At 29.9% G+C, this 13,467-nt stretch overlaps 1 protein-coding gene across 1 annotated transcript; it reads right to left on the reverse strand.

The window, feature by feature from the left end:
• Nucleotides 1–6,842: 6,842 nt before the first annotated feature.
• LOC106293150 (transcription factor bHLH87) lies at nucleotides 6,843–8,368 on the reverse strand. Its single transcript, XM_013728825.1, has one exon. It carries the CDS (start codon nucleotides 8,149–8,151, stop codon nucleotides 7,144–7,146), a length of 1,008 nt encoding a protein of 335 aa, XP_013584279.1. The 5' UTR covers nucleotides 8,152–8,368; the 3' UTR covers nucleotides 6,843–7,143.
• Between the last annotated feature and the right edge of the window lie 5,099 nt (nucleotides 8,369–13,467).

Consider the following 13,467-nt stretch of genomic DNA (forward strand, 5'->3'; position numbering starts at 1 on the left):
CATCTAGGATCAGGAACACCTTAGGGATGGAGCTGATCGGTTGCTGACGAGCTGGAACGCGAGCTAGGACGAATTAGGGTTCGTCGGGATTAGGTTAAAGCCGCCGGCTAAGTTAGGTTTAAGGTATTGGCGATTTTAGCTTAGATTGTAGAAAACAATCGTAATGATAAAGTGTTGTAATTAGAAGATTGAAGATTGAATAGTTCTGTGTATTTCATTAATGAATAAGACATCCCTTATATAAGGATTACAAGATAGAGATAAAAAGAAAGAGTACAAATCCTAATCTAACTAGATTTAGGATAACTACTAAATACATAAATGGAAAGATTACATATACAAGGAAAAGTAAATAGGGTTTCTTTTTCTCTAAAGCTTGTGGCCGCCTCTCTCTCTCCTCTAAGGCATGTGGACGCCTCTCTCTCCTCTCACTAGGGTTTCAGCTATGTCTCTTTCTTCTAGGGTTTGGGCCGGTTATGAACGGGACCGGTTATATTCATCACTTGATTTATAACACTATCCTTATTTTTTAGATTTATTTACAATTGCATAACATTACCTTTTCTAGTTTTTTTTTTAAATCTCTACTTAAATCACAACCAATCAAAAGGCATCTATTATGCTAACTAATTACATGCAAACAGTAGTTAATATATTTTCATTTTTGTCACGTTTTTTAATAACCAATTATATTTAAGCAATATTAAATAAAAGGGATAATTTGCAAAATACCCTATTTAGGATTTGAAATTTGATAATTGCATTTTCTATTTTAACTTTTGAAAAATACACTTCCTTAATTATGAATTGACCTTTTTACCCAGGATATAATTCGAAATTAATATATAAATAGAAATTAATAAAATAATATCATTAAAATTAGATAAATATGTGTGATGAGATAAACATGTGAATTATGACTTGTTTTGACTTTATCATGATGTTTATACAGATTTCCCTTTATTTTTTTTAAAATAATTTTTTTAAAATTGTTTAATTGGAATTGATAACTATTAAGATTGGGCAATTTGGTAAATTTATATATAGATAAGTGTATTTTTCAAAAAGCTTAAACAAGGGTGTATTTTTCATATTATATTCTTATTAAAGTGCATTTATCCAAATTTTCCCTAAATATAATTCCAACTTAATAGCATTCTTTTCTAACCAATTATATTCAAGCACTATTTAAAAAAAATCAAACTAAACGATACACTAAATTTAGATTATTCAAAGTTCACTTTACACTCTAAATAAAAAGGTTGATATCCTAAATCACTCAAATATAACTTTGACCTACACAAACCCTAAACCCTAACATACATACAATTAAATTTTAAAACTTATCATCAAATTAAATTTTAGATCTAAAATAAATAGAAATATAAACTTATCATAAACTATCTATACTATTAAAGCAAAATCCTTCTTATGATTTCCTTATTTTTCCAATTAATTACAAAAATTTCCATTACCATTTTTAGAATAATTTTAATAATTTTTGCTACCTATATATTCAATCAATAAAAAACAAATACCTATTTTATAGTAACTATATGGCGTAGATTACGATCAAAAGATTAATATCAATAATTAGTTTTATATTCTTTAGCAATTTCAGAAGATATGATGGCATCAACTATATTCGGATTTCCTAAACTAAACGATTCTTATGCTATAAGCCTATAACATATTTGTCCACTAAATCGTTAAAAATAGGTCAATCTACTACTATAAATAAAACCCTTACTATCGTAATACACATCAATCACCACTATCTTTTTTGTCGACAAAAAAATACACATCACCACTATCACCCTTATACATTTACAAACATTTTATTTTCAAATACATACATGTTTATCTAACTAAGATACTAGCCCAATCTATAATGTCTACTACTACTAATCGAAGCCCAATATATAATGTATCCTTTTCAGATACTTAAATAACATAACCCATTTTGTTAAACCTACTGTATTTTATTCATTTTTACTTTCATTACAATAAACTTAAGAAAATATATAGATACAATCAACTTAAAAAGATATAAAACTGCACAACCTGCACAACTAAATTTATGGATTAGAAATGTACCACTTTATAAATTGATTCTCAGATTCAACTACTATTTGTAAACATAAACAATCATTTTTTTAAATACAAAAAAATAAACAATCAGCATAACTGTATTAGCACAATAACATATTATGTATGTTTCAAAAGGAATTTTAAAAAGGTAAATCATCCCGCGCTTTCAAAGCGCGGATCAGAATCTAGTTATACTATTATAGTAGAATCTCTATTAGGATTATATCCTTATTTTTTAGATTTATTTACAATTGAGTAGCATTGCCTTTTCTAGTTTTTTTTTTAAATCTCTACTTAAATTACAACCAATCTAAAGGCATCTATTATGCTAACCAATTACATGCAAATAGTTTTTAATATATTTTCATTTTTGTCACGTTTTTTAATAACCAATTATATTTAAGCAATATTAAATATAATTTCAACTTAATCACATTCTTTTCTAACCAATTATATTCAAGCACTATTTTTAAAAAAAAAATCAAACTAAAAGATACACTAAATTTAGATTATTTAAAATTCACTTTACACCCTAAATAAAAAAGTTGATATCCTAAATCACTCAAATATAACTTTGACCTACACAAACCCTAAACCCTAACATACATACAATTAAATTTTAAGACTTATCATCGAAATAAATTTTAGATCTAAAATAAATAGAATTACAAAATTATCATAACAAAAAAAACTAATGTTGTCATATCAATAATTTTTGCAATTTTCTATTACCATTATTTCATTTTCTCAAATGACATAATGAAAATTTCATCAAAGTGTAAGAAATTACAAGTTTATTGGTTAAAAGGATTTTAAAAATATTATCATTTTTTGAGGTATTTAGCGGATCATCCGATATTGGATCGTGGGTTAATAGCGGGTTTTGGGCGTGGGTTATTAACCGAAACCCGAACCCGAACCGACCCGAAAACCTAAACCGAAACGAACCGAAGTTAAAAAAAATTTGAACGGGTTTACGATTCAACCAGTCCGGATACCCGTACCCGATTGGTTGTATCTGATACTCGAACCAATTACTCGAAGTACCCGAATATATATATATATTACTAACCCTAAACTTACATCTTCCATTCCCATTCATCTTTCTGTCTTCTCCTTCTTCAACGTATATGTTCAGTACATACTCAAACTCATTTTATGACAGTATGAATCACTATACTTTGCGATTTTGATTTATGTTTGATTACAAGAAAGATTTGCGATTTGTTTTCTCTTTGCTCTTTACACATGCACGAGCTCGAACATTCATTATTATCCAGGTTTGATTTCTGTTTGATTCTGATGTCTCTTTGATTTTTATTTATGAATAGATGGATTCTTTACCATTTTCTATTCAAGATAATACAAATAGAAATTACACGAAGAAAAAGAATACATGCTCGTGTTTCTCAACGTAATAACAAATCAAAAAGATCATAAATCTTATATTAAGTTATTCAATCTTATAACTTCAACAGTATTGTTTCTCGTCTCGCGGGGTCAAATCAAAGATACATTAAAAAAATTATTATTTGTTACACAGTTCGATTATACCCGAAATAACCCGAAATAACCTGAACTTTATAAACCTGAACCCGATCTGAAGTATAAAATAACCCGAACGGGTTTTGTACCTCTCCACCCAAAAACCCAAAAATCTGAAGCACCCGACCCGGACCCGAACGGGTATCTGAATACCCAGACCTCGCGGATTTTATGATTTCTTACGAGGTTTTATCGGATTTTTAATTAACAAATTTTTATTAAAACCAAACCGGAGTATACACACTTCTCGGGTCTATCGGTTCAACCACGGTTTGGGTCGGATATGAAAACATTGCTTGGAAATTTAAAAATATAATAGAACAATCTTTTTTTGAAATACTAATAGAACAAATTTTAAATTATTTGTTTGTACTAAAATTTATAAATTCAATCAAATTTTAACAGATTGTTAAAAATATACCCGTATTTTTAAAGAATATCAAAATCTAGTTTATATCAAAGTGATCTTCTTCTGTACGCGTTCCATTTCTTGTATGAAAATTTAATGTCTGTTTATTTCAAGCCCAAATAATATCAACAATGTTCATGCATGGTCACCTCGTTACATTTTTCAGTATTGTCGTGAAAATGTTTTGGTGTTTCTAATTGTCTCAGTCACTAATTAGATAAAGCTAAATGAATATAATTGTTCTAATTAATATATTACTATAAAGTTTACTTAATTAGTTGCATATGTGTGCTAATGTGCATTAGTTCGATATAAAAGGTTATACTTTGGTTTATTTTAAATTATCTCATAAAATTTACTTTATGTTGGTATATTGTAGTATTTTTCCCTAGTATATTCTGGTTAAGTGCATACAGATTTTTAGCGCAAAGATTATCAGGTTACGTGAAATGATTAAAAGAGAACTATATTTTAACATAAAGAGAACTAATATACTATTAATATTTACACCCAAAAAAATCTATATTGCTTTGAAAAGTTGAAAAATTCAAATTGATTTTTTGAAAGAAGAACAAGTTGAGGAATAATTAATAAAATCGAAATGATGATAATGTAGGGGTATATCATATCGGTTGATGATTGTGGACAACTGGATGCTGTTTTCGTTAATTATAAGCTAAGAAGTTGCCAAGTTGATAGAGTAAGAAATATTCAGCTCTCGTCATCAAGTGTGTGTATATCCTCTGATTTGACAAGATACTTTCTTCTTGAAATTAATTTTATTTGCCCTAATAATTATAATACTTAATAAGTGGATGGACATGTGTACTCATGAGGTTGTTTGTTTGATTTTGCGGACCATGTCTTTGTACCATAATTTTGGAGGATTTTCTCTTTGAATTCTAATGATTAGTAGGACCAAAATCTCGGATTTATTAAGTAATTAAGGTTATATGTTAAACTTTCCGAAAATAGGTTGCTTCAGAGGAACATCTTTGTCTAAAACGTTACACGGAAACAAACAAAAAACCATAACCGTTCAAAGAAAAAGTCAACAAACATGATCGATCTCTCTTATCTCACCAGCTAGCAAACCTCCATCGATTCCTGACTTTTCTTTTGGTTATAATATAGTTTTTTTATAAAAATGATTGTGTTCTTAGAGTTTTCCGTTTGTTGGGAGTCAACTTGAATATATGATATTATAATATCTAATGTAAAAATCATATTTTATCTGCCAAATCATCCAATGTATATACTTGACTTAAAATGTTTGTCGTTATAGATAAGCCTGTTTTTCATAACAAGCTACCAAACCAAGTCGGTTGCATCTCGGACTCAGATTGTTTCATTACTTTGATGACTCAATAACCGTTATACACTATAGACTATATTTCCATCCAATTGCCGGGTTGCAATAGGCCTTAATTATGGGTCTTTTCCACAAGTAACTGCATATAGTGTAGTTTTTTTAACTAGGAGTTTGGGTTTGGAGTGTAGTCTCTTCTTGATCTGGAACAAATCTATGCTAAGACAAAACATGATGTAAATTGTAAAGCATCTCACTTAGATCAAACACACACACTAAAAGTCCAACAATACAGTCAATACTAACTCTTGCGGTCAGCCACTAGCGTACTTCATCCAGTTCAGTGGTAAATAGACTATTTGTGTAATTAGACCGTTTGTGCTTCCGTGTTTTGTTGTTTTCAATAACATACCTAAATCCAAGTAGCGATCCATTCATGATATTAACACAAAGTCACAAACAACTACATGTCACAATCTTTTTCATTTATGTAGTCTACGTTTTCTAAGTCATTTATGTAGTCTACGTTTTCTAAGACTGTATACATCACGACATCAGTTTTTCTAAAACTTGATGGAACACATTATGTATATTAAAGACCTTATAAGTTACATGCAGAACACATGGAGTTTTCTGGATTTAAACAGATCAAAAGAGTTCCAATTAATTAGTGTAACTAAATCAGACTAGTGCATGGCATGGGTTGCGGGTTTACCGGTCCAAGTGATCGAATCAGATGGGTGGTGATTATCCGATTTTGACATCCGGTATGACACTGAAAAATGTAAAAATAACCCAAGTAAAAAAGAACACATCCATGAAAAGAACAACATAAATAATAATAAACGAGGAAGACGGTGTTTAGGAGATATTAGGGGGAGAAACAAGACAAAAACCAAAAGACAAAAAAGAAGAATAAAAAGAGAGGGTGATAGAGAGAAGCATGTGGTGAGCATTTTAGGGTGTTTGAGTCAGGTGCGAGTTCTATTCTCAAGGCGCACGCCTTCAACATTCTTAACTCTTTATTAATCTCTAAACAAACTGTTAAATCTCTGTCTTTATATATAACCAAACAAAAACAACACAGTTCTGTTAAGATAAATTTAATATAAAGTATATAATAATTTTCTTCCACCAACTAACTCTATTCAGCAATCAGGATATATACATACTGGCTTTTGGCTGAAATTTATCCTGGAAGTAAAGACAGATCTGAAATCAATTTTTGTGGATCAGTGTCCCTAAGTGCCAATATAATAAAGAAAAAACCTTTAAAATCTTGCAATATAGTTATTGATATTAATATAAAGTTTGAGCGACAGTTTATAGATTACAAGAAAAAGAGGATGAATATTTAATCAGTTATATTCTAAAAGAGTTCTCCAAGAAAAGCTAAAACTTTTTAACAAAAATTGTAAAAAAGATAATAGAGATAGAGGCACTTTCTTAACACTTTTGCTAATAATCATTTCTTCATAATTGCAAGTATCTTACCCTTTCTTTCCTCAAATAAAATAATAAAAGGGTGAAAAAATGTTGCAGAGACAGTAAATTAACATCTTTAGGGCTCTGTTTTTCACAATTTCAACCCTCGAAATTCCACAGATACTACAAAAAGAGAATTAAAAAAAAAAGAACTTTGTATGAAAAGAAATGCAGAAAACAAAGACTGGAAAGTAGAAACAACACTGCCCAACACAACATTCTTGCCTTTTCTTGAGAACTGCTAAAACAATCAAGAAGCTATGATTCTGTTGATGATGATGATGATAATGATGAACTGACATGTTTAGATCTGATTAGGGTTTTGCATGGGAAGAAAAGAAGGGTGGAATAAAGGAGAGGAGAAGGAGAGATTGGTTGGGTCAAGCTTGGGTCTCAAGTTTTCTAAAGCCTTTACTTGCGCTCTAAGGAACTTAAGATAATTAGCAGCCTCATCAAGCATTGAAGCAGTGTCCATCTTAGTCCCACCTGGAACCAATGTCTGTAAAACCCTAATCTTCTCGCTTATCCTCTCCCTCCTCTGCCTCGCTGCCACCGTTTGAGGATCCGTCGATATCTTCACGTTCTTCCTCTTAGGCTTCTCAACGGTCTCCAAACCGAAGTTCACCGGTCTGAACGCAGCGGCTCTGTATATCATCTCCTTCATCTGCGCGATCGCTTCTGCATCAGGCTCGGCATTATCAGACAAAGAAGCTGAATGTCCGAAACTGATGTTGGAAGAACCACCTCCTTTCTCTGTTCTTGGTTTCTTGGATTTTGTTTGATTCTCATCGTATATAAGCTTGAAGCTTCCCTTCTCTGTATCATCTTGAGGATGATGGACAAGACGGAAGTGACTTCCTGTCTCGTCTCTGTTTCTCTTCAAAGACTTAGGCTTTGTTGTTGTGTCTGTAGTGATCTCTCTGTTCTCAGACTCTGCAGATGAGATTCCTCCACCAAAGCTCCAAAGAGTCTGACAATCTGAGAAAAGCGCAGAGATTCCTTCGTCGTCTTCCGTCGAAGTGTTCGTCGTCGCTGATAACAAACACTCCAGCGATGATGGATCTATGGAAGCAGCTCTGTTTCCGACATGTTGTTGATGTTGAATCTCATCAATGACTCCAAGATCGGACATGAAACAGCTGCCAAGATTCGGATTAATGAGCTGGTGAGATGAGAAAGAAGAAGAACAGAGCTCTCGAGGGATCAGCTCATTGCCTCCCCAGATCAAATCTGACCCTTGATGCTCCATGATTTTGTTCTGTCGGTTCATACCGTACATAGCTTGCGCATAAACCGATTCTAATCCTTCCATTGGACCCAAAAGAGAAAGAAAGAGAACAAAGAGATGAGTGCAGAGAGGAAACTGATAACGGTTCTGCTTTATAGAGTTTCAACCCCCAAAAGGGAAAGAAACAGAACGAGGATTTGCTCAGAAAGGAAAGAAAGTAATGAAGGCTCTGTTTCTGTTCTGTTTCTATAACGAGCTCTGCTTAGAGTTATAGATGTTTTGCTATAAAGAAAGGACTTGCTACACCTCTATTCATATACCCAGATTTGTTATTATGCACATAGGTATATATATATATATATATTTTAAAATATATACGTATAGATATTTGTATATTATTATAATTTAAAAGGTCCCAGCTTTTGATGAGATCAATTGTTCCTCTGAATCAAGCACTAGTTCTGTATATTGGTATGGATGGTTAATTTTTAAATTAGAGTTAAGCTCGAAATAACCCATTTGAATTATAATTTTAAAATTTATCTATATGACCGCCGTCAAAAAGGCTTTAGATATATACATAAAGAACATTTTATCCCTTGACTAACAACCCAGATTAGTCTTGCATTTGCTTTGAGTTATTTTTTTCAATAAGTTTTATGATAAATATTTGAACATTTATATCATATTAAAGGCATGACTGGTTCAAACGCAGATGACTGCGGTTGCGAGGGTTTGCGGATACGAATGGTTGCGGTTTCTAGTGGTTTTAAAAAATTTGTACGACTGGTTCTGCGGTTAGAAATTTGTGCGTTTGCGGGATACGTATTAATGGTTAACTACCAAATACAACAGCAGATAAATATTAAATTAACAATATTTCTATTTTATATAATTATATATCAAAAATCATAATATTATAATAAATATAAAAATTACATTTAGAAAGTCATATTTTTAATTTTTTAAAAATTATAGAAAATAATTTTATTTTAAAATTTTATAATATTAATTAAAAGATACTCCCCCGTTTCATATTGTAAGTAGTTTTAGAGAAATGTTTTTGTTTCAAAATGTAAGTAGTTTTCGTATTTCTAGTTAACTTTTACATTTATTGAATACAGTGTGACCAATCAAATTAAATAGACTTATTTTTTATTGGTTAAATTATATCTAACCTATTTATTATAAAATATTTTTTAATCTTCATGTTTTTAGCCAAAACTACTTATATTATGAAACAGAGAGAGTAATAGATATATTTTAGTATTTTTATAATTTCAATTTAAATTTTTTATTGAATATTTTATTTTTGTATTTATATTATTTGTAAAAAAAAAAAAAAAATTCCCGCAAACGCTAGCTGGAACTAGCTTCTGAATTTATGAGGTTTAGAGCGGCTTGAAGCGGTTTATAACGGTTTGAGTGATTGTTTCAAAACGCCAACAACTGCTACCAACCGTAAAAAATGCGTTTGCGGGTGGTAACGGGAAAACCAGTAATACCCTAAATACTGTTTTGCGAGAAAATTTCAGTACATTATTAGTTCCTCTGTGTAATTATGTTTGAATCGCGTATGTTACCATAACTATAAAAATATGAAACTTAGGTTCACCACTAGGATGAATGGTTAAATTCACTCCAATTTTTATAATCAACCAAAGTACCAAGTTGAACTAATTAAAAAAGGTAATAAAACTAAAAAAATAAATGACTGAAAAAAACAACACGATGTTAATACCGTCTGCGAAACCCGAAACTCTAAAAATCAAAAATCTAAACCCTAAACCAAAAACTTAAACTTTAAACCCCAAATCCTAAACCCTAAACTCTAAATCTTAAACTCTAAACCCAAATCGTAAATCCTAAACCTAAAACTCTAAACCATAAACCCTAAATCTTAAACTCTAACCCTAAATCCTAAACCCTAAACCCTAAATACTACCCTAAATCCTAAACCTTAAACTCATCACTTAATTAGGGTTCGAGTTTAATATTTAAGGTTTAGAATTTAAAGTTTAAGATTGATGGTTTATGGTTTAGGGTTTAGGGTTTAGGGTTTAAGAATTAGTATTTAGGGTTTATGGTTTAGAGTTTTGGATTTAGAGTTTATAGTTTAGGATTTTGGGTTTAGGATTTAGTGATTAGGGTTTATGGTTTAGAGTTTTGGGTTTAGGGTTTAGGATTAAAGTTTAGAGTTTTGGGTTTCAGGTTTAGGATTTAGTGTTTAGGGTTTTGGGTTTAACTTTTAGATTTTTTGAGTTTTGGGTTCTGCAGAAGTTGTTAACGTCGGTATTGTTTTTTCAGATTTTTTTTTTTTTGATTTTGTTACTTTTTTTAGCTAATTTTACGTGTCATTTTGGTTGGCTATAAAAATTGATGCGGGGGTGAACCCAAGTATTGTTCTAAAAATATATTGAAAAAGAAATAAAAAAGACACAATATTTAAGTGGATAAACCTCAATATGAAAAACCGAAAACATAAACGTTTGATTTTAGAACAAGTGTGCAACAACATTCCGAACGTAAACTTGATACCTCTCGTAAACCAGATTTATTCATTACTTGATCCGAAATTTATTTTAGTTTTCGTGAGTAGCTGATTCAAAATCAATGTTTTACACATACTTCACGTCATCTCCAACTCACTTTTCTAATTTCCTCTAAACTTAAAACTCTACTATAAATGTATATTTTTAAAAATATAGGTCTTTAGATTTTCTCTATTTTTAATAAAAATGTAGAGAAATTCTATTTTGCATCTAAATATAGAATCAAAAATAGCATTTTCTAAAAATTCTTTTATTTTAGAGAAAAACATAGAAAATATATAGAAAGGAGTCTGAAAAGCTCTAAGATAAAAAATGAAATTACTAATGGCAGTTGGGAAATGATCTTAAATCTATACTACTAATACACATATGTATATATATGAGGTTGGTATGCATTATAGTTCCTGGATTCGAAGAGCATCTTTTCGTAACCCTAAAAAATAGATATAATAATTGATAAAACTATAGAGAATAGAGAATATGATTATGCACTTGATGAAAAGGGAGATGTAATTTAACATCTATGAGTGCTTGAGCAGAGAAAAAGGACTGACATCCTTTTAGTATCGTGCGAACTGAAAAGTTTACGGGAAATGTCGAAACGAAGTTGCGAATTAGGGTTTGATTTCATTTTCGTGAATAAAAGAATTATGTTAAGTACATTTTATATTATATCTAATCATAGTTTTGATCATGATCAAGCTGCAAAAGTAACTTGTAAGTTATATAAGTTATATACTATTTCTTATTCTTCTAGCTGTTGGTTTAGTTTACCTTTTCGTTATCACCATGAGTCAGTAATGATCAATATAATATCTACATATCGATCTACATATACTGTACACTTTTTGCAAACGAAAATTATAAAATGTATGTTTAGAACGTAATATTAATTTTTAAAATCCTAACGTTTATTCCAATTATTTGTCATGTCAGGTAAATATATTATTGATACATGAAAATGGTATCAAGTACATGAAAAATGAAAAGCTTAACCTAATCAATCAAAATGGAAAGCACATTACCAAACCCTTTTAGGAATTTAGTTACTTTTAGTTACAAGTTATAACGAAAGCGAACGAATATAACGAGAACTAAATTTTGACCCCCGCATTCGCGCAGATGTATTTAAAAAAAAATATGATGCTACTTGTTTTTTATGTCACTAATTAGGGTTGGGCAAAAAACTCTAATTCGAAGAATCGAACCGATCCCAATCCGAATAAATAGTACCAAATCCGAATCGAAATTGATTAAATATATAAATTATTCAAAAAATTTGGTATTTGAAAAACTAAAACCTAATCCGATCCGAACCGAAATATTTTGGGTATCCAAAATAGATTTATATACTTATATATATTAATTATTTTTAGATTTAATATATATAAAAACATCCAGAATATATATGATACTTTTAAGTTCGTTTAAATACTTGAAAATATATACAAAATAATCAAACGTAAATATCTAAAATAGTTACAATATACTCAAAACTCAAAAAATACTTAAATAATTATTGATTCTCTATCCAAATATTTAAACCAAATCAATTTAAATTGGTTATCCAAATCCGAACTGGATCCTCAAAGATCTGAGCCGAACACGAAATCCCAAACAGACCCGAAAACGAACCCGAACGCCCACTCCTAATTTCACCATGATATATCTTATATGTGTCATCATAGGTTACAAAAAATATGTGTTATCATATAATTAATCATATTTTAAGCGTACCATCAAATAACTTTTCTTATAATTAATAATATTTTATATGTACAATCATATAATTAATCACACATATTATATTTTAAAATTTCAATGTGAAATATAAAAAACCATAATTTAAGTTGGTGTTTGAAATTGAGCTTTGTATTGTATTTTTCTTATATATATTGAAAACATTTTTATAATGGTTATTGGAAAATATGTTAGTAAAAATCAAATTTTGAATATATGTATATTTTTGAATGAATTTTTAATATAAATCAATTTTAAATTACTATTTTGATTTGAATATGTATATCAATTAACATAAACCCATTACTTTTTAATATAATGTAATGGACTTCCAATTTTTTTAATAACATAAGCCTATTATTATTTTTTCTTAACTTACTGCTATCCATGTTTTCAAACAATCCTATTTTTTTAACTGCTATCTATGTTGCCAAACAAAAACTTAAAGTACTTTTACTTTAATAAGATAGATATCTTAGTTTTACAATGTCATAATAAATTTCCATATTTGCGGAAATCCTTTTTATTGCGGAAATAGTAATAAAATGTACAGTAATTGCCATTTTACCAATACAGAAGTGTAATTATACCAAACATCTTCCATTATATATTATCTTCAAAATTAGAATGTATATTTCAGTCTACAAATAATCCAATCAAATTAATATCACCTTAATATTCAAGTTTGAGTCCTCATGTAAAAATGAAAAAAAAACATGGGGATTTTCTATTAGTAGAATTGAGAACAAAATAAATGGAAATATTGTAGGGGTAAGAAGACACAAATAGCAACATCAGCTGGGAATAAAAGAAGAACTCTGCTTTAGTGTAAATTATACAAAACATCGCAATCTGTAGAACGGTGAGAAAGAAGGCGACATGACCTCCCTGCCCAACCACATGCCTTCCATAATCCCACGTACAGCTCATTCAATTTTTTGCTTTTGTTTTTATAATTGTCAACTTTGTTATATCGTTTTATCCCACTGGTTTGCCCTCCCTTACTCATGTTTTACACTTACCATCGATGTTTTCTTCCTCCAGATAAATAAACAAACAAAACGTTGGTGGATTTATAAGCAGGTGTTACGTACAGTTTGAGCTCTCT

Source organism: Brassica oleracea, chromosome C5, assembly GCF_000695525.1.
Source record: "Brassica oleracea var. oleracea cultivar TO1000 chromosome C5, BOL, whole genome shotgun sequence".
In the NCBI taxonomy this organism is placed as follows: Eukaryota; Viridiplantae; Streptophyta; class Magnoliopsida; order Brassicales; family Brassicaceae; genus Brassica; species Brassica oleracea.

Bases quoted from the DNA above. Each gene is read 5' to 3' on its own strand.
- LOC106293150 (XM_013728825.1), bottom strand. From the start codon at position 8,151: ATGGAAGGATTAGAATCGGTTTATGCGCAAGCTATGTACGGTATGAAC.